This window comes from Pseudorasbora parva, chromosome 19, assembly GCF_024679245.1.
Source record: "Pseudorasbora parva isolate DD20220531a chromosome 19, ASM2467924v1, whole genome shotgun sequence".
NCBI lineage: Eukaryota > Metazoa > Chordata > Actinopteri > Cypriniformes > Gobionidae > Pseudorasbora > Pseudorasbora parva.
In genome coordinates this window covers 30,373,691-30,397,354 of record NC_090190.1, presented here as the reverse complement: position 1 = coordinate 30,397,354, position 23,664 = coordinate 30,373,691, and the positions used below count along the sequence as shown (strand labels likewise).

Sequence of the window (23,664 nt, the reverse complement as noted above, 5' to 3'; positions counted from 1 at the left end):
CCTCAAATAAAGATTCAAACGGTTTTGAATTGTAAAGCGCATTGCAACAGCGTATTGATTCATGATTCGAATCGCAAATGTCACGTGATTTCAGCAGTTTAACACGCGATCCAAATCAAGAATCAATACGCTGATTCATGACCGTTTGAATCTTTATTTGAAGTTTGAAAACAAACGCCGAACAGAAGATTAAATTTTGGTTAAAAAAAAACATTTTCGATACGTCAAGAGATTCTAATTGACTAACTGATGTCACATATGGACTACTTTGATTATGTTTTTATTCCCTTTCTGGACATGGACAGTATAGTGTGCATACACTTAGATATGCTCTTGGACTAAATATAAAATATTTTAAACTGTGTTCCAAAGATAAACGGTCTTTCGGGTGTGGAACAACATTAGGGTGAGTCTAGCCTGGAAGCCAGCCGAACTTAGCCCCGCCCACAATTTTTTTAGGTTGGGCAATTCGGTCTAGCCTTGCTCCATAGAGGAGTAATTATCCCCGAACAGAAACTGTTCGGACCAATGAAATCATCAGGGCGGGCTTTAGACGATGACGGACAGATGATAAACAGTAACGTAATCATGCACGTCATCAAAGGTGCTTGGATTATATTTGTTCGAATCCTAAACGGAGAGCTTGTTTGTATATGCATTCACCTTCACAATTTCTCTCAGAAATGATGAGCATGTTGGGTAAGTACTCTGTGTATCATTAAATTATTTTACAACACTGGCAAAATATCGTGTATTCCAGCCTGATTTCAGTGCGCGTGCAGAAAGGGTTGCCAAGTTATTACAACAAAACACGGCAACTACTAGGGGGGTTCTCCGGGGAAAAAATGCCGTTTGGGGGGTAAAATGTGTGTTATTTTGGCAAGGTTGCCTGCTAAAGTTCGCACTCATGGGTCTATATATCACATAATAGTCGCTTCAACCAACGGACATAGAAAAGAACCCATGGAAAAAACGCGGACTTGTCAACACAGTGCAGTTGAGCTCTGTTGACATTTGACAATGCGTCGCTTCGTTGCTCTGATTGGTTGTAGGTCTGTCCAGTTGAGGTCTTTCCTGGTTCGGTTGAAACACACCTCATAATCACAGCCCAATGGAGCAGTTTCAGACTCATATTCTGACTAGAATTGAGTATGACCACGTCAGGCTAGGGTGAGTCATAAATGACATCAATTTCATTTTTGGGTGAACTAACCCTTTAGATTGATCAAAAGTGACAGAAAACACTTTCACATTATTAAAAAAAAGATTTCTCTTTCAAATAAATGTGTTTCTTTTTTAACTTTATTAAAAAAATCTTTAAAAAAATTTACCACACAGCAAAACTGTTCAACATTGCTAATAATAAATGTTTCTTTAGCACAATTGAGCATATTAGAATGGTTTGAAATGATAAACCAGCAATTAGTTGTAATAATATTTTATAGTCTTACTCTTAACAAATTTTCAATTAATTAAATGCATTCTTGGTGATAACATTTTACCGACCTCAATTTTTTACCGCTACTATAAAGCTAATAACAAATACTAAGAATTAACCCTAACCAAAAACCTACCACAAATTTTTTTCTCTCCCCCAAACAAGGATGTCGCCAAATTTCCCAAAAATGTAGCTAAATAAACACACATCTGTTTAAATACACAGGCGCACAGACAAGTGTAAAAACATCAAGAGTGAACACGTTTTAAAAGGGCTGACCTCTCTGATTCTAACACAGATGTATGTGCATGTGGGACATTAAGAATAATCATATTCACATTTACTTTTATAGATCGCTTAATCCAAAGTGACAAATGAGAATAATAAAAGCAAAAGCGATCAATCAAGTGGTTAATCAATGGACTAAAATGTCATTGTAAGGGCCTGTATTGATGTCTGAATCATAAAAGTGTATTAAAGTGATAGTTCACTCAGTAATGAAAATTCTGCCATCATTCACTTACCCTCATCAAATTTTGAGTAATGTACTGGGTGGCACTTTTAAATTTACGTGAAATTAGCTTTAATCAAAAAGAGAATATTTTTTTTAAATTGAAGAATTCGAGAAAGACATTTCTATGGGTCTGGACAACAAAAGGGTGAGTAAAAATGGCAACACACTCCTTTAAATAAATAAAGCACTGAAGTGGCAATAAGGTGCAGAAAGTGTGTGTGTGCAGTAAAGAACTATGGGAAACAGCGTTTGGAAGCGTGTCCCTATAGCTGCAGATTTGTGAAAGCGGGCTCAGGAGGGTGACTCAGCGCAGGAAGTGATCTTCTGCCCCTGCATGCTGTGTGGCCAAGAGCGAAGACTTCAAACAAAGACAGGCTTCATGTGGGGGGTCCCTTTTTTCCTTTTTTTCCTCCCTCTCTTTTTCTCCGGTACTGCGCTAATCTGCTGTTAATAAGGAACTGTGCTCGGCCAATGGCTTGAGAGCGAGCCTAACAACCCGTGATGTCATCGCCGTTGTGAGGAATGCGCCTCGTTGGCCGGTTTTACATTCCTGGGACACTTCAGCTCATAGTCATGTGAACAGGCACACGTTGAGAATCCATGTTATTTTAATGTGCAATTAAAAACAGCGGTTGGGTTTAGTTTACTGGGCAACAACACAACATTAAATACCTCTACAAAAACCTAACAGAGGGCTTAAATTGGGGCTGTGACGTCACGCAGCATGCTAAACGCAGCCTCGTAAAAATTCCTTTATTAATAGCAGTTTCTCTTACCCTTGTGAAGTTCCCCTCAAAACTGTGAATGTCTAGTTGAGGCTTCTGGGCGTAAATGTACGCGCTGATGGAGAAAAGATCCTGCAGAGAAGCAAGCGGAAAGGTCAAGAAAAACATTAAAGGAACACTCCACTTTTTTTTTAAATAGGCTCATTTCCAAGTCCCTTAGAGGTAAACAGTTGAGTTTTACCGTTTTTTGTCTACATTCAGCCGATCTCTTTATCTGGTGGTAGCACCTTTTAGCATAGCTTAACATGCATCATTGAATCGGATTAGGCCATTAGCATTGCGCTCAGAAATGACCAAAGACTTTATTTTTTCAAAGATAATATTTTTCCTATTTAAAACATGACTCTTCTGTAGTTACATCGAATACCAACACCAACGGAAAATTAAAAGTTGCAATTTTTAGACCGATATAGATAGGAACTATTTTCTCTTTCCTGTGTAATAAGCACAGAGCTTTACTGCCGTATCATGGGTGCGGTGGCGCAATGATTTTACACAGTGCCTGAAAGTAGTCCTTAGATAGGTAACTTTCAATGTGTCCGTTACTAAGTTTTGCACTTTTACGGCGGAAATCTCTGTAATTATTACGCAGGGATGAGAAAATAGTTCCTAGTCATATTGGCATAAAAACTTTACATTTTTCGTTGGTCTTAGTACATGGTGTAACTATAGAAGAGTCAAGTTTTAAATAGGAAAATATTGAAAGTCTTTGGTAATTTTTATGCGCGATGCTAATAGTCTAATCTGATTCAACGATGTATGCTAAGCTATGCTAAAAGTGCTACCGCCAGATACAGAGATCGGCTGAATGGATTCAAAAATTGTACAACTCAAATGTTTAACTCTAACGGACTTGGAAAATAAGCCTATTTTCAAAAAAAGTGGAGTGTTCCTTTAACGCAATAAATCCGCAACAGAAATGTCATCCCTTGAACAAAGTTCTGGGCTTGGCCCAAACCCAACCTCTCGTTCATGCAAGTATTATGGCAGGGCTCAAAATGACTAGCAATGTGACTCTCGTGAAAATAAGCCCCTTCTGACATCCTGCCACAAGTCTGGATTTCAAACAGAGCAGATAATGCAGACAAAACAACATAATTAAAACGAAACAAAACTTTGACGGGTTGCTTACAAATGATAATGACTTTAGCATTCAATGACGTGTCTGCGAGTATTAAAAACAGGGATGTTTAGATGACCGTCAAGCCCACCAGACACCCGATCCGACCGCTCCCACTTCTTTACTGCGGCAATCATTCGTCGACTTGCTGAAATTTTAATTCTGTGATCACATTAAGTGGTTTCGGAAAGACAAATACAAACGTGAACCCTCGCTCGAGGTGAGTGTCATCTCCACGTTGATGGCACTGGGAGACAGAGCGTTTGGCGGATTCCAGTTGTCTCTCGGGGTAAAGTTACCGGCCCATGTGAAACAAACCCTCCGGCCAGTAAATCAGATACACAGTGATATCAAACATGAGCCTTCGTATCATCAGCCTGAGAGAGTCTGAGTGTGGGCCTACGGGGGTAAAGTTACCGACCCATCCGAGAACAGGACAGAAGGAGCTGAAAAGTGATTTTGGATGCAGCAGAAGTAGATGAGTGCTGATGTGTCTGACGGTTCAAATCGTCTTACATTTATATTATTTATATTGTTTAAAAACGTTATTTTGAGCAATAGGACCGTGTGTGTGTGTGTGTGTGTGTGTGTGTGTGTGTTTGGGAGGGGGTCAACATTGACATTTTTCTATTATACCTCACAGACTACTTTGGTATAATAAATAAAATAAAAACATTTACATGAGCCAAGCATTACTAGACTTAAAATGTGAAAGACTAGGACTAGATCATAACGCCATATTTCGTACAAGTCACGCTTCTAATATAAGCAAATATTTGTATAATTTATTATTAGTTCACCCAAAAATGAAAATTCTGTCATTTAATTACTTACCCTCAATTCGTTCGACACCCATAAGACCTCTGTTCATCTTCAGAACACAAATGAAGATATTTGGTTGAAATCCGATGGCTCATAAAGGCCTCCATTGACACCAATGTCATTTCCTCTCTCAAGACCCATAAAGGCACTAAAGACGTCGTTACAAAGTCCATCTCAATACAGTGCTTCTACAATCATTTAATGAAGCGTTGAGAATAGTTTTTGTGTGCAAAAAAACCTAAATAACGACTTATATAGTGATGGCCCGATTTTAAAACAAAGCTTCAAACCATTATGAATCAGCCTATCGATTCATGATTCGGATCGCCAAAGTATTCATTTTTTTGCGCACAAAAACTATTCTCGTCACTTCATTAAATGATTGTAGAGCCACTGTAGTGAGATGGACTTTTTAACAACGTCTTTAGTGCCTTTATGGGTCTTAAGAGAGGAAATGACATTAGTGTTAATGAAGGCTTTTCTGAGCCATCAGATTCCAACAAAAATATTTTCATTTATGATCCGGGGATGAACGGAGGTCTTAAGGGTGTCGAACGACATGAGGGTAAGTAATTAATGACAGAATTTTCGTTTTGGGGTGAACTAACCCTATAAGATCACAGCAATATTGAGTATGTACTGTTTTTGTGCAAGACGATGTTCATACCCCTAAGGCAGGTAGTCTTTGAGTACAAGCAACAGTGACTCGCAGTTTCCAATCTGTCTCTCCATCCAGCTGATCTGTTCTAATAAAGCACGAACCTGGAAAAACAAAACATTTCCATCTTAAATCAGACAGAATAAAATTCACATTATTCTTTTAAAAATCAAATTTAACTTGACAACATCCAGCGATCTGTCCTGAATCTCTAACTTTTACAGACATAAAAGTGAGAGGGCTAGAGATGTATGTGTGAAGGACACATTTGTTATGGGCCGAAACCTTGGGTCCCTATACACTAAAGAACTCTAAATGCTTAACATATTGTTCATATTGATCTCAGACAAGACTGATATCACAGCAGGCAGAAGACAGGAAAGGTCGCAGTCTTTAAGATCTCGGAGAAAATGCTTCAGTGCTCATCATGCTTCATATGCAGTTTGCCTACATTATCAAACCTTACTGAAGCACAGACTGTCAAATCATATATGTATATATTTCACATAAATGACAGGATATGGCCCGTGCTGGGAAAATGAGTCACAATGAGCATGTTTTAAAAAATGTGTTATTTTCACATTGTCTATAAAAGAAAAACCTTCAAATTGATGTATGATTTTTAGGAATTGGACAAAAAAATGACTGAGCTACACCTGTCGATTGAGCCAGCAAAGCCCATTTCAAGTTTTCTGAAGGTTCCGAAGCACAAATCACCCAGCAACCATACCTTCAAATTCCTGGTAATTACTCCAAATTGGACACACACCAATTTACAACCAAATATCTATAGGAAAAACATATATTCAACTTTTTTTCCCATGATACCACAATTGTTTGATCAACATTAATGAAACAGACGACCTATATATTAAGACCTACTGTAACGCACGGATCTTATATAATGTTACACATTAGATATTTTTCCACAACAGTCAATCAAACGTTCACTTAAGACATAACATGTTTGCATGAATACTCGCCAAGACAGGTATTTTGAAATGCTGTAACTCTGTGTGTAAGATCTGTTTTTGGCACGAGTTTGAAAATCACATTTCACTGGTTCAGACTCATGCTATTGAGAATTCACTATGAATATTCATGAAGTTGGAATGCCGTGCTTTAAAACGATACCACATTTGTGCTGAGTGGAAGCGCCAGCGATCGAGAAGAGAGCAGAGAAAAACAGCATTTTTCATGGACAAGGGAAAGCTACTCCTTTCAGAAAACGTACAAATAAAGATACTTTTGGATGTTTAAATGCTGTTCAGAGGATTGGGGTCACTAGACGAGGGCGTAATTTTTGTGAAAACCTCAAATTCGACCAAATTTGATATTTTTCACTTGTTTTGCCTGTAGCTCGCAATAAGCCATTGCGCATTGTGACTAATTTTGCCAGTACAGGTCATATATATACTTATTTACTGTATATATAAAATATAACAATTATAAAGTTTATTCTAATCTCTCTCTCTCTCTCTCTCTCTATATATATATATATATATATATATATATATATATATATAAACATAAACAATATGTGTGTGTGTGTGTGTCTTTACTGAAGTATGTGATGTGCATATTTCACCCCAACCTCAAAATACGTTCTTTTTTTGTGTGCAGAAAGTAAATGAAATCTATTGGATATATTATATATATAAAATCTTCATGGTCCTTAAAATAGATTTCATTGACTTTCTGCACACACACACACACACACACAAAAGTATTTTGGGGTTGGGGTGAAATATGGACATCACATGCTTCAGTAAACCATACAAGAGATTAAAGCATCTGCTCAATAAGGCATGGTTAATGTCTTACTAAGAAATGGTTAATAATGAACTCTGGAATATATTTATAGATACAGAAAATCTAAAAAACAAACAGAAAAATTAAGTTTGAATTGTTTTAAAGTAAAGTGAAGTAAAGTACACAGCTTGCTTTATCACAGCTGAAGACAGAGACACACTGGTTAAGCACATCAGATAAAAACAAAAGGATTTTATTTCACTAAAAGAACAGCAATTTCAGCAGCTGGTGAAAACTGCACATCAAAAAATACTGTAATAATGTGTCATAATGTGACTAAGTCATTTATATTGCTCAGCGTCAAGGCAAAATCTGGTAATCATACACACACTCACTCTCTCTCGCACAGAGAACATTGTTTCTCAGAATGCAAGAAGTGCCAAACTAGCAAGTAAAGCATCAGCCATGCTCACTTCAACAAAATATCCAAACCAAGTGGCACTTGTGTGAGTGGGTGAATATAAAAGAAAGAACATTAAGAAATAAAGTGTTTTTTTGTTTTTGTTTTTGTTAAATGTGCTGTACAAGTGACTCACAGACTGCATATGCACTGCAGGTGGCCGCAGGCACAGTGTTAGAAACCACTGGCTTAATGACAAGTAGTTACCAGGGACAACTGAAAGCTCTGATTGTCCGTGAAGATTGAAACTTACCAGTCTTCTCAGAGGTTCTCAGAAAAATCATATCAGCAGGAATTCTTTGATTCTATAAAACAAAACATTAGACATTGGTCAAAGGCACATAGGGTTTCGATGCTATCTCAGTTTTAAAACTGAGTGAGCTGCCCACCTACGCATCTTATAATCTTAAGAGATATTTGTGTATTAGTTATGCTGTAAGATTTTTTTGTACACATGCTAAGATGCATTGTTTTACTAAAAATGAACAATGTTATTTGAATTTTTTTTTAAAGATTAATCAATTATATAATAATTTTACATGCATACATTACACATATATTTTATAGATATATACACATATGCATGTCAGTGACTCCAGTTCTGTAACGTTAGTCCTATTTTAGTGTTGTGTTGAATAATTGAACAAGGTCATTTCCCTAGCAAGCAATTAAAGCGAACCACAGACAGTGAGGGGAGAGACAGACACAATGTCCCACTGAAAGAATGACAGGATTTCATGTGACAGATCACGTAGCAGAAAGTTTATGCTGATACCTTGAACAACAAAAGAGAAGAAGGGATAAAAAAGGACAACAAACCTTTTCCACAATGATTAAATCTCCGACCTGTATGTCTGAGCTTTTTACTTGGACCTTCCCTGGAAAGCAAGATGGACAAATAATTGTAATTAGAAATGAATTATTAAGCCTTAGGCAATGTACATTTAATAAAAACACTTTTTAAAATGTTAAATATTAGGGTTGTACAAGTTAACGTATCAATAAGGGTTAACAGTGTTTAATTCAGTTAGCACATTTGTATTTTTTATTTGTTCAATTTGTCATTATAGCTTTCACTCTGTTCTTTGTGATTTCTCTAAAAATTGATCCGAACATTCAGAGCTGACCGAGACTGAACAGAGCCGCTAAGATTTCACAAACATGCACACAAAAGCCCTAGCGAGACACTCGTTTCCCACAAGATGGAGAAAGACATTCTTCACAGATCATTTATTCATAAAATAAACCTAGACGTGTATTCTTTCTATGGTGAAATTAAATGATCATCGAAGCTCAACAAGTTGCATACACTCATGACTCAAACACTGTCATTCACAGAAATGTGGAGGACTGCACCTTTATACATGTAATATTTTCATAAAATTATTAAATTGCATATTTTATATAGCTACTAAATGTAATATTTTCTGTCATTGGATGTATTTTGAGAAATATAGAATCTTTTTTGCACAATTACTTACATTAAACATTAATTAAATGTTAAAAAGATTAATAGTAGTGCTGTTAAATAATGACTTGCAATTAATCGCCAAGTATAATTGTGTATATATACTGTGTATAATTGTTATGCATATATAAATACACAAACACACGCATGTACTGTATATTTTTAAGCATTTTTTTATTTATAAATATATATCATATATAAAAATATATGTGTGTGTGTGTGTGTGTGTGTGTGTAAAAAATTAAGCAATTTTTTACTGTTGATTAAAATGCTAAATTTGGTATTAAATCAGGGTTGGAAATTAATTTTAAACCAATAAGCTTCTGTTACTGACTAGATATATTTAAAACAATGTAGGCCACTTCATTCGTAACAAGAGATTTCACAATATCAGGTCCCTTAAATATTCCCCCATTGCATTATTATACATTATATTTAATATTATATATAGTAGTTCACTGCAGTACTGACACTAAAACTGTGATTTTTTTTATTTTGGGTGAACTGTACACAATACATATGGTCACTATCCGCAATACATATTGCTTTTGTTGTATTGCGATAATTTGTGACACAATTTATATTGTTACACCCCTAGATACATAAATTACACTCTGTATCAATTCATTTCATTTTCTTCACAGGTTCCAAGAGCTATAAATCTTGTAGTTAGTCAATGGAGCTCAAAACATGTGCATATGACACATCGTCACATTGTGGTCACCTCTCATTGTGAGTTTACTGTACAGCTGGGAATTCATCTCTTTATCTCTCCTGCAGCGGCGAACTTCGTCAACTGCCTCTCTCACCATGGTGACAGCCAACACAAAACCCTGAAAGACAAGGAACAACAAAAGTGATAAAGGAATTTACATTTTAGAGTTCAATCTCCACTTTCGTAAGGTTAGATATACTCACCAACGGGGCCCAGTAAGTGTACAAATACCCTATCTTAAGCGATGGAACAAACTGAGAACAAGCCACTACCAGAAAATACAAGTTGAGGAAGAACTTAAACTGCTGGTAAAGAACCTATAACAAAAGAAAGAGAAAGCAAATCAGTGATATATTTGATGGAAATGTGATAATGACAATATGATTAAAAAACATTGAAGTACTCAGTGTTGTAATGACAGCAATACACGCGACATCCTAACACAGCTTTTGGAGGCACACCTGATTGGCTTATACATAATTCATCATACAAGCTGCAAATACTTTGCCAAGGACACATACACAAGGTGCGTTCCTCTGAATAAGACATCGCCAGCAGTCATAATACAGTAGATCGCTTACACACTCAGTGGAAAAAGATCCGTTAGACTGCTGTTACACCTCCTTAATTCACAGCTAGTTACACATTAACCTGATTACGGAGCAAATCTGCTGTGCGTACAATGGGTAGAGATTTCACTTTAAACAGCCTAGCGAGAGCTAAAGAATCAACACAGGCACAAAAAAAAGTTATTTGAACTTAAATATAGACATAGACATAAACATACAAAAATAATAATACATCTTACAAATGATAAACAACTCTGTAGTTTGCAGCTTTAGCGCTCTCAAAGAAACACATCCATCAGATTTTTATGTTTATATGGCCTTACCCCTGGCACAAAAGTGACAATGTTGTATTTCTGATTCTTGATGGCATTTTTGGGGTGCTTCTCTTCACATTTCTCGGGATGTCCCAGCCACACTGTCCGAGCCTTCAGCTCCTTCTTCCTGCGACATGTGTGAACCAGACATTCACAACAGCTGCGTGACAGAGACCACGGGAGGAAAAAGATCATCCAGTGATTAGACAAATTCACTTATAGGACACAGTGCTACAGGCACAGTTCAGGCCCGGATTCCAGTAAATGGTCTTCATTTAAAAATATCCCTGACCGAATAATTAACAAATATCAAGGCTGGCCATTACTCCTAATTTAAGGGTTGCGCTGAAAACCGGCGATTTTGTTGAATTATCACCCTGTTAATCACTTAAAAGGCACTTGAAAACGAACACTGAGACCTTTTGCGGAATTCATCACCAGTCACGCGTATCCAGTTGATTCCACTTGAAATACAACTGACGTTAATGCAACATTAATGTAACTGATGTTACAGAGAGCGAAGGCAGCCTAGCTCAGTCTAGTTTCACTTGAACTTTAAGCAGACGACACAGAGCACTTCCACTAAGAAGTAACACTGAAATGGTAGAGCCAGAAAATAGTAAAAGAGCAGTGTGGACGCTCTCCAAACTCTCAAAAAGAGCATTTTAATTTAGTATTTAAGGGACACTCCACTGTTTAACTCCACACAAATAGGGCTTATTCAACTTCTTTCCTACATTTAGATATGTGGGCAAATGCATTTTTGTCTCGGTGCATGCATTTAGTTTGGCAGGGTTGCCGCTAGCTTAGCTTAGCATAATGAATGGAATCCTATGTTGCCAGCTAGCATGTCCTGAGTAAAATCCACAAAAAACCCCCACCTAATTATTTCTTGTGGCCTGCGTATTCACAACAAGTACAAATAGCGATGCAGATTAAGACTAGGCGATTTCCAAGGCAGATATTGACTTGGGACTATATTATGGGGAAGCACAGGCGAAGCACTGCTGCTTGGGCGCAGAGATATCACGCAACACATAGCTGTGTATCATTTCGTTAAATTTCGAAGGCTGCATCTTCCGGAGGACACATCCTGTGTAGGATGCAGTATACGGAGTGTTCTCAATCAGAATTAAACGAAACATCCTTCGTAGGACACACAGGCAGGAAGTATCTCGTTGCTATGCCAACAAGTTCAGCCTCGTTGCGTTGTTTATAACTTGAAAATGACTATGACATTTTTCTTGTCTTGACAGCAATGTACTGTTCTCAATGTTTAAAATGTACTAAACAGTTGTAATCCTGTTTACCACAGCTATCTGTTTGAGGTAATAGAGCTTTAAAAAAAACAAAAAAAAGCTTGAACTACTTAATTTAAACACCACATCTACGCTTGCATGTATACCTGGCGGTGGTGCCATTTTTTCATATAATATAAAAAAAAATGACAGTTGTTAACAGAGACACAAAGAATTGTGGGTTATCTCCAGCCGTGAAGGCTACACCTCATGCACACTCCGAATTCCTGTGAAAGAAGGACGCATTCGAAGGTCGCATTTGGAGTGTCCTAATAATTTTTTTTAATGAGATTTTTAAATGGCCTTATGACGTATGCACCCTTCAAATGCAACCTCCGGAGGACGCAGCCTTCCGAAATGAGACACAGCTACTGCGATCGCTCAACAGCCGGAGGATGTGAGGATGAGAGCCATGATATCTCTACGCCCAAGGAGCAGTGCTTCGCCTGTGCTTCCCCATAGTATAGTCCCAAGTAAATATCTGCCTTGGAAATCGCCTAGTCTTAATCTGCATCGCTATTTGTACTTGTTGTGAATACGCAGGCCACAAGAGGTAATTAGGTGGGGGTTTTTTAATTAAATTTTTGATCACTTACTCGGGACATGCTATCTGGCAACATAGGATTCCATTCATTATGCTAAGCTAGTGCACCCTGCCAAACTAAAACAATGCATGCACTGAGACAAAAATGCATTTGTCCACATATCTAAATGTAGGAAAGAAGTTGAATAAAGCCCTATTCGCACAGGACTAGTATTATCTGGGACATGGTGATTTGTAAAAATTGCAGAGAATGTCTGTGATCTTAATCCTGTGCGAATCGGCCATGTCGGTTATTTGTAAAATAAAAATTCCCCCGCAAATTACCTACCATATTTCGCCGAACACCGAGGTCCTGCGATAATATTAGTCCTGTGCGAATCGGCATCTCTGTGATTTGGCCAGGATAAGGCGGATCGTAGATCATTTTTGCAAGGTTTTTTATTGCAAAAGGCATTTCTATCTTTATCTTTCACGAAGAATGGAGGCTCCGTAATAATGTACACCGTTATGAATTCCCATGTGGCTGCACGGATTATACTTTCACTTTAGAATGAGTATCAATTTGGGAGCAAATTGCTTGAATGGTGTGTTTAACATTAACATCAATACTATTCTTAATGAAAAAACAACAGTAGCCTACAGTACAACAAGCTCGTTTAAATGGGCGCTTTTATATTTAGCTTTGAAAACTAAATCTTCCGGCGTATATAGTCAGCTTCTCACTCGTGATAAATGAAATCTGACTCCTGCCGCTGGTCTGTGCTCAGTTCATGGCGTCTGTTCTCTAACTGAACAAAGTTATATTTATTACTATAAAATATTCAAAACGATATCGATGACATCACAGATGTCCCTAGATAATACTAATCCCGTGCGAATAGTACTTAAGCCCTATTTCTAAAAACGGTGGAGTGTTCCTTTAAATGTTAAAAATCAACTAATTTTTACTTCCGTAATACATTTTCATGTATTGAAGACTCATGCATAGTAAAAAACAAGTTCATTTTGACTTCATGTCGACTGAGACTACTACGCATACTGATAATAAAAACAAGCAAGTTTTTATGAACGATGACAAACCTCTGAGGTTCCTGTGGGTTCCACGCAGGCCTACTGATACTACAAGAAGCACCCCAACAAACCTGTAGATTATGTCCTCTGTAACACCCCTGTTAAATAAACCCTTCCCTAGTAAAACGAATGTTCCGTTCCGCTGTGAAGGTCAGAGAGAGCGCCAAACACTTTGTTGACCTTCATATTCATTTTATATTCTAGCGGTTGCCATCCCTGCTGAACGGCGTGACGGTACTCTGCCGGTACTCTGCGCAGTGTACACAGTCATGCCGATTGGTTTGGCTGGCACTGAACTAAATTACATAAACCTTGAAAAAAAAAATATAATAATATTTGTGTTGGCCCCTTTTGTCTCCTGTCTGTAAGTGCCAGCTCCCTGATTCATAAGAGAGATTATTTGCTCAAATGAATGTAGTTCAAATAATAGAGCCGTTTGAATAAGCAGAGTTATTCTGCTTGAATTATTTGTTCATTTCATAATCCTTTGCCTAAGCACACAGAAAATTACTGGAAAGCAGCAAACTGGTCAGCTGTGTGAAATCCCATTTGTTCATTAGGAGGAGAAGAAGAAAAAAATCAATACCCAGCTTACAATTGAGATGCGCTGCTGATAACCTAGTGCACAAGTGGAGATGAGTCAAGCACACACTTTCATAACCATAAATGACTAATATATCTTTTAATCACGCTGGCGTCACGTGTCATTGATGCAACACAAAAGGCATTGAGATATTCTGGGAATGCACGTCCAAATAGACACTGAGCCCGTTGATATTGTTGGATGGATAAGCAAATTTTGGGTTGGCGCGTATGACCTTCTGACTGATGATGCGCAGAGAGCACCTCAACCAAAAAACACAACCTGTGCTTGTGTGTGTATTTCATGCACAGTTACCGGTGCGTTAGAAAGGAGCTGAGCCAACCTGGCACAAGCACTACATACACACACAATAGGCTGCATGACAATGGTGACATTTTATTAACAAAAGGTGAAGGCCAAGATCTTTTAAATGTTTTAGCAAGACATCTATCTATCTATCTATCTATCTATCTATCTATCTATCTATCTATCTATCTATCTATCTATCTATCTATCTATCTATCTATCTATCTATCTATCTATCTATCTATCTATCTATCTATCTATCTATCTATCTATCTATCTATCTATCTATCTTTACAATTACATAATAATATTTCTACTGCAATTCATTTTTTTTAAAAATATAAACATTTAAAAGGGTGGCCGTCATAAGAACTTAACTGATTTATTCAAACATGCATTAAATATTGAAGAACAAAATTATACTGAATGTGTAATGTGGTGCATATTTTTATCAAAATGCTCCTCTCTAGAGTTCCTTTTTCTAGCTCACTAGCGAGTTTATGGTCACACTGGATATGGTATTCTAAAGGTAAATGTGATTATACCTTATATTTTATTTACAAGCTGTTTTATTGACATCTTTCTGCGGTTGAAACTGATTGAGTGATTACGTGATATATCTGATTTTGGGTAAGATATACTGTATATTAACATACCTTAAGATGTTCATTCATGTTTATTACGCGCAGTTATTGCTATTAAAACGGATAAGATGATCAGTTCATGTGAGCTGCGCATTGCCGCTCTCTTGAACTTGCTACAGCAATCTGTCACGCCAAATTATAGCGCACCAAAGTTGTATTTTATTTTTTGAATTTCGTAATGAAATGGACATAATTTGAAATCTGAGACTTTGTTTCATATCAAAAAAGTAACAAAGCACAAATATTATTGTGATTTATTGGATGGGAAGGTGTGTTACAATGTTCATTCATGAACTGTAAACAGGATAGACTAATCGAGCCATGGGATTTAAGAATCAATATCGGTTCATAAAAATTAGAATCGATTAAAATCGAGAAATATCAGTGTTGTGGCAAATTTATATACCAGTGTGAAAATGTCCTCACTGTGACATCAGTTTTCACATTCCTTCTGTGCAATGTTTTAACATTTTTTGTTCTTTTCAGCATCTTTCACCATGAGAATCACGTTTTTTGAGAGACAGTGTCAAATTTAAAAAGTGGTTCACGTTGGAGAAGCTAATACTATGTCTATGTCTTTTTAAATTTGAAACGGTGTTGAAATTTTGAATATTCCGATCTAATATGATTTTTTGACCTGTAAGGTTGCCAGAATAATAATCATACACGGTGTGTTAATAGGCCAGAGGAGAACTGGCACCCCGACTAAGTCTGGTTTCTCCCAAGGTTTATTTTTCTCCATCATGCCCTGATGGAGTTTTAGTTCCTTGCCACTGTCGCCTTTGGCTTGGCTTGCTCAGTTGGGGACACTAAAATTATGATCAAAGTTATTCAACTAAATATACAAATAAAATGTATGAATTAGGTTTTATTTAATTATCAGTATTAATCAACTATAATACTGATCTGCCAACATTGTCACTATGATAAATTAAAATAGGCTGATAACATCACTGTTTTCTCCGGAAGCGACTGTACAGCCGAATCAATTTTGTTGCAATATTGTCCTGTTTAACACTGTGCAGCTGCTTTGACACAATCGTGATTGTAAAAGCACTATATCAATAAAGTTGATTGATTGATTGATCTAGAGGATCATTTGTGAACATTCCAAAATTGAAAAAAGTAACTATGGTTAAATATTAATATAAGCTCTCATGTAGGCTGTTACCTGCTGCACAGGACCCTCCATCCTCCACAGAGGAACCAGCCCAGTCCTCTGCGTCTCTGACTCACTCTGGCTCTGGGCAGGGTCTGATATTCACTTTCATCGTTTTCGAAAGCTTCCTCTGACATCATCAATGGCATCTCATCAAGGTTTGAGGATTCGTCTTCAATCTGATACCTGATGAACCATAGTTACAATAAAGGATGGCATTAGACCTCTGACAAGTTAAGCATTATTATATTTAGCCAAAATGTATAAATAATAAAAGTTGTGTAGGCTAATTTCTCATTTATATAAATTAACAAAAAGCTAAAAGACCTGCTAAGCTACATAAATTGTATAGGTTTTCTATTTTAAATGAAGGCGTCACATCTCAAATGTAATAAATAGACGCTCGTTGTTACCTAAAAAACATTCCTACTTTCTTTATTACCTCTCAAATATAAAAAGACATTGAATGAAATAAGGACATTTTTAAAGGCGCCTACATGAATGAGTGGAACAAAAAAAAAATGCAGAAGTTAAAGGAACTGTTCCTCTCTCACACCGTGTTCCTCATTTATCGAGACGAGTCTCAAACCCAGATCAGCAGAATGCTATTGTGACACTCTGAAACAGCCAACGTCCCAAGAGGATATCAGCTTCCACCCACACAAAAGCCCTGCCGTTTCTGCACCAGATCCACTTTAGCATTAGCGTCAAAACCTGCACGCTCCCTTTTCATTCTAGAGTTGTCCGTGGATAGAGCTAATTCATGCAATTAGGCCTCGTGATCACTGTAAACACTGACAACCTTTTGCAGTTGAACACTAAAATAAGCCACACACACACACACAAGACACAGATTCAGACCATGCTGCCTAAACAAGCCCTCCTAAGCTAGTGATATCATGTTGAATAAATTATTAAAGAAGCATAATACACTTACAATGGTGGACATTAACAACCTACAAACTCTACTGTTAAGGATTTTAAAAGGAACCTTCCTTTTCCAACAAAAAGAATGAACAAGGAAAAAAGACAGATTTGAGAGATCAGTTAGTGATCCTCCACAAAACACAGAACAGTCACATTGTATAGTGAAGATAGGACTGACTAATAAAAAACAAAAAGGTATCGCTATCAAATCTGCTTAAAAATCAAGTATGTTTGTCCTTCTGTTTACCATATTTCATGTGCTAAATGCATGATCAATGTGTAAATAATAGTGCAGATTAAATCTGTTTATCATATAAAGCGATTGTGTCTCTTGAGAAGACTCGGATTTAAACCGCTTGATTCATTTGGATTCCGTAAGGAATAATTGACGACGGGCCTTTAAATGATTCGAAAAATTACGCACACCCGAGGTGGTAATGCGGCCAAGACGCGAAGAGGATTATTTTTCAATAACTCAAATGCCTGGAGACGGAATCAATTATTCAGCTTATACTATGGTTACCACACTAAACATTGTTCAGAAAAAACAGATGATGCATTTCAAGACATTTGTCAGGTTTTTGTCCTTAAAGGGTTAGTTCACCCAGGAAAGAAAATTCTGTCATTAATCACTCACCCTCATGTCGTTCCCAACCCGTATAAATTTAGAGTGCAGCACTTCCAGACCCCTGGCTTACCATTGGCCGACGTTGTTCATGTCGAAGTCGTTCTGAAGTAGAACTAGGAAGTGTTGCACTGTTTACACTGCGTCAACAGCTTAAGAGTCTGATGCAGGCTAGAAGAAATTGTTGAATAAAGTTTATTTTTGTTAGTTTTTTTTGCACACAGAAAGTATTTTCGTCACTTCATAAAATTAAGTTTTAACCAGTGGAGTCACATGGACTACTTTAACAATGTCTTTTCTACCTTTCTGGAACTTAAACGTGTTAATTAAATTGCTGTCTATAGAGATTCAGAAAGCTCTTGGATTTTATCAATAATATCTTCATTTGTGTTCTGAAGATAAATTAAATGTCTTATGGGTTTGGAACGACAAGAGGGTGAGTAAGTGAGTCATTTTTGGATGAACTTACCTATTAAAACACTCCTGTGAAGGACTAATTTCTCTGTTGCTAATTGCAAAACGTAATTTTCGAGTATTTCAAAGAGGGAAGAGAGATTTAGCACGCGTCTCTCAACAGAGTTCAGCAGCAGCGCCTCTACTAATAACGAAACTGTACGTTTATCTGCTCCAAGAACAGCACCATTATTACCTCACTAGTGAGAAATGTCAAGTAGCTTTTAAGCTGTTAAACTATTTTACTGATAAAGCAGTGCTGACAACACGTTTCTGTGCGAGTGTGTGCTGTCCGTACTATGTGTTTGTGCGTTTGAGTGGAAGAGAAAGTGGGAAAGAGAGCAGGCTTTCCCTACACAATTATGCGGCAAAAAACAACATTTTTGTATTTATCCTGTTGTTTACTACACATTACAACATTACGACACAAAGTCCATCTCACTACAGTGGCTGTACAATAATTTTACAATGCGACGGAAATAGTTTTTGTGCGCAAAAAAAATCTAAATAATGACTTTATCCGCGAAGTTATTGTCTTCCGTGTAGGTCTCGGACGTGAACTCACGCGATAGCGGCGCTCCTCTTCGTTTCCGGGTCATGTATCTGAACGGCGGATCTGCGTCAAATTCTCGCGCATGCGTCGAGTTCACAGCAATAACTTCGAAGATAAAGTTGTTATTTTTATTTTTTGCGCACAATAACTATTTTCGTCGCATTGTAAAATTATTGTACAGCCACTGTAGATATAAAAATATATAATTTTTTATATATTACTGCAAAAATACTACATAGTGCACCTTTAAAGGGGGGGGGGGGGGTGAAACACTCAGTTTCAGTCAATCTCATGTCAATCTTGAGTACCTATAGAGTATTATTGCATCCTTCATATCTCTGAAAAGTCTTTAGTTTTATTATATTTATAAAAGAAATATGGGCTGTACTTGGTTCCGGAAAAAAACGAGCGTCTGGAGGCGTATCGTGTGGGCGGAGCTAAAGAATGACGAGCGGTGACGTCCTCAAGCGTGGAGAAACTCATGGCTATCGAGCTCAGCTAATACAGATAATGATCCAGAATCATTCGGAGGCTGAAATAAATTGAACAGGAGAAACAGCAACATCAGGACGTCCGTCTCTGTGGTATGTACTGTATTTAGTGGCCTGTCAACATTTCTGTGTCTTTACTCGCAGTTTATGAGGACATGATTCGGTTTATGGACTATTATATGCGACTAAACCTTAGCAGTAGCAAGCAAAACGGTTTTGCACGTCAGACTAGGGCTGGGCGATATGGCCAAAATTTCATATCCCGATATAGCTCATTTGATATCCCGATAACGATATACATAACGATATAGCAACCTTTCTATTAATTCAGTTTATGAATAGTCTATACAAAATTGCAATGTGGAAATGCAGTTTGAAATGATATACAAAACAAATAAAGGTAGTATGGACTACATTTTTATTTTATTTAGAACCTTTTTTTAAAGCAAGACTGTTAGTAAAGTTAACACCTGCCTAGGGATGTTAACCGATGAACGTTTGACCGATGGCTGACCGTATCAACGTTAACCGATCAAAGGTGTCGGTTAAAATAAATAAAAAAGTGATCTCTAAATTAGGCTATTATAGACAGTGGACGAAACGCTACTACAGTTGGCCGTCTCATTCCAAAATCTTTTTGTGTGATTGAACATATCCCTCGCACTCAGTTTTTCATAACTCGCCTGTTTGTACTTAATAAACCAATAAAAACATTTGGCGCGAGGTCACAGCGTTTGGGTTTGCGCGCTCACAAGGTTTGCAAAAAGTAAACACTCGAGGTTAGAGCCAGGGCAGACGACAGTATGAAGCTTGCATTTCGCTTAAGATGGGCTTCCATTTGGAAATATATTACATCTTCATTTCAGTGGTAACACATAAGGTGTTGATCGTCTTTCTTTATTATTGTTAGCACTACCTCAAACTAAAGCGGCGTCTCTTCGGAGCTGTCATTTTCTTAAATGAGCCGCGGCAATGATTCAAATGAGCTTCTAACGCTGGTCAAACGCCTTTATTTACAACGCGATCACCTAGTACCCAAACCATTTCGAAACTAAGGAGCCATTAGCTCTCTGCGGCGCGTTTGCGGGACTCGTGTTTCGCGCTGTGGGGGATTTTAAAAGTGACGTGAGTGGAAGGGAGGCTGCAGCGCGTGTGTGTGTGAGTGAGAGAGCGAGAGAGAGACAGAGGGAGCGCGTTTATGTATTGCATGGGCATGCCGTGGCGTGAGGTGCATTTTGACGTAAAATTCTGCCATAAACACCTTATCGTGGCGTAAGCGATAGAGCCTTATATAAAACGATAGACATTTTCTATCGTCCAGACGATATATTTCGTCATATCGCCCAGCCCTACGTCAGACTAGTGTAACGTTATACAAACAATGGAGTCCGTTAGCGCATTTGAATGACGAAGCACGCGATCGTGTTGTTTACTGATGTTTACTCACGCGACGAGCCAACAGCACAGACATTTGAAGCAGTTTTACTCACCGGCTGTTTCCAAAGCAGGATCGAACCTTTATCGCTGGGACCGCTCCGTCAAAAACACACTTCTTTGGTATGATTTGGTAAAGTCCTGACAGCAGTGAACGGTGGAGATCCACTTTTGCGACGCGACTGAAGCGATGTTGTGAAGCTTCCCGTCATTTCTGCGTTCAAATCAGGTCAAATGCAGCGCTGCCTTCCCGGAATGCTGTGCTGAAGCATTGAAGTCACCCATAGGAATAAAGTGGAGTGCGGCACCTGAATCGACTGGATCTGCACCTGAGTGTTTATGGCCGTGCATTTCCTCTCTCGCTCTAGTCACGCACGCGCGCGCACCCTACCGGGAGAAGAGCCCGTACGGCCCATACAAGGACCTTCAGATCTATTAACGTCAATCCGAGCCATACTCGAAAAAAACTCTCCGAAACTTGTGAGAAACCGGAAGGAGTATTTTTAACACAGAAATACTCCATCAAACGTCCAACATTAGTTTTTGAAACTTTGTCTAGTTTAGGATGGGAATCCAAGTCTTTAACAGTGTAAAAAGCTCAGTATGCATAAAACAGCATTCCCCCCCCCCCCCCCCCCCCATTTCTTTTGAGTTTGGGGCAAATTTCCAGACATGTTCTTGACAAGTTTTGTGAGATTCACTGTTACAAGAGACTGAACTAATGGGAAATTACAAATATTAGCTCTACAAAGGCTAATCGGTTTCTGCCACAATATGCAAGTTATTATTAAGGTATGTCAACAAAAACACATCACTCTAATATGTGTCTATGTGAATTTTAGCCTTTGAGGTCCATTAAAAAAGCTTGGTTAAACTGCCTCAGCAGTGGTTAAGCAGAAATGGGTGTAATAAAAAAGAAAACCAAGTTAACTGACTGTTGTAATCATAAACTGGCACAGTCTTAGCAGGGCCGATGTGAGACTTTTGTACCCTGCAGGCCCACCTCTTATATTTGTATTCAATTATATGATAATAGAAATCAGATCGCCATCAAATCTGCTTAACCACCCATACAAATCAAGAAGGACAACAGAATAAGCAAAGAATGAACCAAGCATAGCTGGTGGTCCACTTCATCTCTCCTAACTGTGGTCAGTTCTTCTGCTCTTTCCTTCTCAAATAAAACACAAAACGTTTCACAAAGTGATAGCATTACGCCAAACAATGAAATTAAATTAAGCAATCACTTTGGTTCAGGTCCATACTCTCAAGCAGCAATGCCACAAGTGGTCCTTAGACTCAGTATTTGACAACCAGCTGGATGCCATAAATTCAGATCGTGTCCGCTGTTAGACTGTTTGTGTGGTTCAGGAAAACCAGATGGACATTCGTTTCTAAATGAATATCGCTGGCATATTTACCTCGCATAAACCGTGGGAAAACAGTTTGCAGAGATATCTTGACAAGCTCAGCATCAGCAGACCATTGCATGTGATGCATATACCTAAGGCAAATGAGATGCTGTACAAGATACGCTACGGGAACAAAGCCTTATATGATGGTTTATTGATACTAAAAGCTCGTGATAGAATGTGACCGATGCACGTGAATTATGTTTTGTGTACTAAATGCACAGTAAATATTATTTGTGACGTTTAATGGATGCAAGCCTCAAAAGATGTTCTACAAACATCTTCTATTTGATTTTATGAGATGCTCCACAAATGTACTAACAGCAACAGCTTCAATTGATGCCATGTAACGTACCCAAGATGTATTATGAGAAGGAACCGGAATGACAAATATCTCACATGATTATATATCACGTTTTAATCACCACATGCATCTCTTGGGGAGTCTTGTATCCTCTCGTGTCCTATCAGCTGTAATCTGACACGGAGTCACTGACAGCCCGCGCTGCTGAATTTACACTGTCGTTAGGCTAGACTGTTAACTTAGCCTGTTAGCACTCAACCCCGGAACCATGGTATAAACAAACCTAATATCAAAACATATATTGTTATAACAACTCAACTGACAGCCTTATGTTAAAAAAGAGGCGTTTAAGATCAATATCAAACCGTCTACATACCTGGAAAGTCTGCCAGCATTATAATACGCAGTTTTTCTTGAATTCGTCCGTACAGGATTCAAAGGAATGCTGTCTGCCATCTTTACTTGGTTACGTATGAATGTCGTCACGTCCGGACTAAAGTGATGAAAATTTCAGCTGTAACCTGGAAATATGATTTTGAAGGTATTTTAATATCTTACTTGGCTGAATTCATCGGCTATCTTTGGTTATTTCACGTTAGGCATCTTACAATTGTTATCTTGCTGTTCTTTGAGGGCTTAACTACCCAAATGAGACGAATATTTTACATTTAACACTAGTGTTGGGGAAAGTTATTTTTAAAATTAATGCATTACAGTATTGCGTTACTCCCTAAAAAATGTAACTAATGGTGTTACTTTTTATGAAAGTAATGCGTTACATTAATTTTGCGTTACTTTTTCCTCACCTAGCCTGGTTAATTTTTTAAAGGTCCTTCACACCAAAAGTAAAATGAAATGGTAGCCATTGACTTTCATACACTGTAAAAAAAAAATTGTTGGTTTTTGTTGGTTTAACTTAAAAAAGTAAGTAACCTAGTTGCCTTAAAATTGAGAGTTTATTGAAATTAAAAATTTGAGTTGATACAATGAAGGAAATTTGTTTAATAAATAGAAACTCAAAATATTTTTGTATCTGAACCACATAAAAAAATTGATAAATCATGAAAATAGCACTATTTGGCATGTTTCACTGCGTCATCACAAATAAAACACACACAATTACCCAATATGCTTACAAAATCTTTTATTAATATTTTAATAAAGGTTGTCAAATCTCAAAAATAGTTTCATTGTATTAACTCAAAATTTTAATTTCAATGAACTCAAAATTTTAAGGCAACCAGG

At 37.6% G+C, this 23,664-nt stretch overlaps 1 protein-coding gene across 2 annotated transcripts in view; it reads right to left on the bottom strand.

Moving 5' to 3' along the window:
• The window catches only part of atp9b (ATPase phospholipid transporting 9B), a 76,082-nt gene extending 53,186 nt beyond the window's left edge, over nucleotides 1-22,896 (bottom strand). For both annotated transcript variants that reach the window (XM_067426577.1, XM_067426578.1), the window contains exons 1-9: nucleotides 22,796-22,896; nucleotides 16,233-16,406; nucleotides 10,625-10,775; nucleotides 9,936-10,049; nucleotides 9,742-9,850; nucleotides 8,369-8,427; nucleotides 7,803-7,854; nucleotides 5,347-5,441; nucleotides 2,729-2,809 (exon numbers count right to left, since the gene is read on the bottom strand). In XM_067426577.1, coding sequence (XP_067282678.1) covers nucleotides 2,729-2,809; nucleotides 5,347-5,441; nucleotides 7,803-7,854; nucleotides 8,369-8,427; nucleotides 9,742-9,850; nucleotides 9,936-10,049; nucleotides 10,625-10,775; nucleotides 16,233-16,406; nucleotides 22,796-22,875 — 915 coding nt within the window. In that variant the 5' untranslated portion in view covers nucleotides 22,876-22,896. The remainder of the gene's footprint in view (nucleotides 1-2,728; nucleotides 2,810-5,346; nucleotides 5,442-7,802; nucleotides 7,855-8,368; nucleotides 8,428-9,741; nucleotides 9,851-9,935; nucleotides 10,050-10,624; nucleotides 10,776-16,232; nucleotides 16,407-22,795) is intronic.
• Nucleotides 22,897-23,664: the final 768 nt, after the last annotated feature.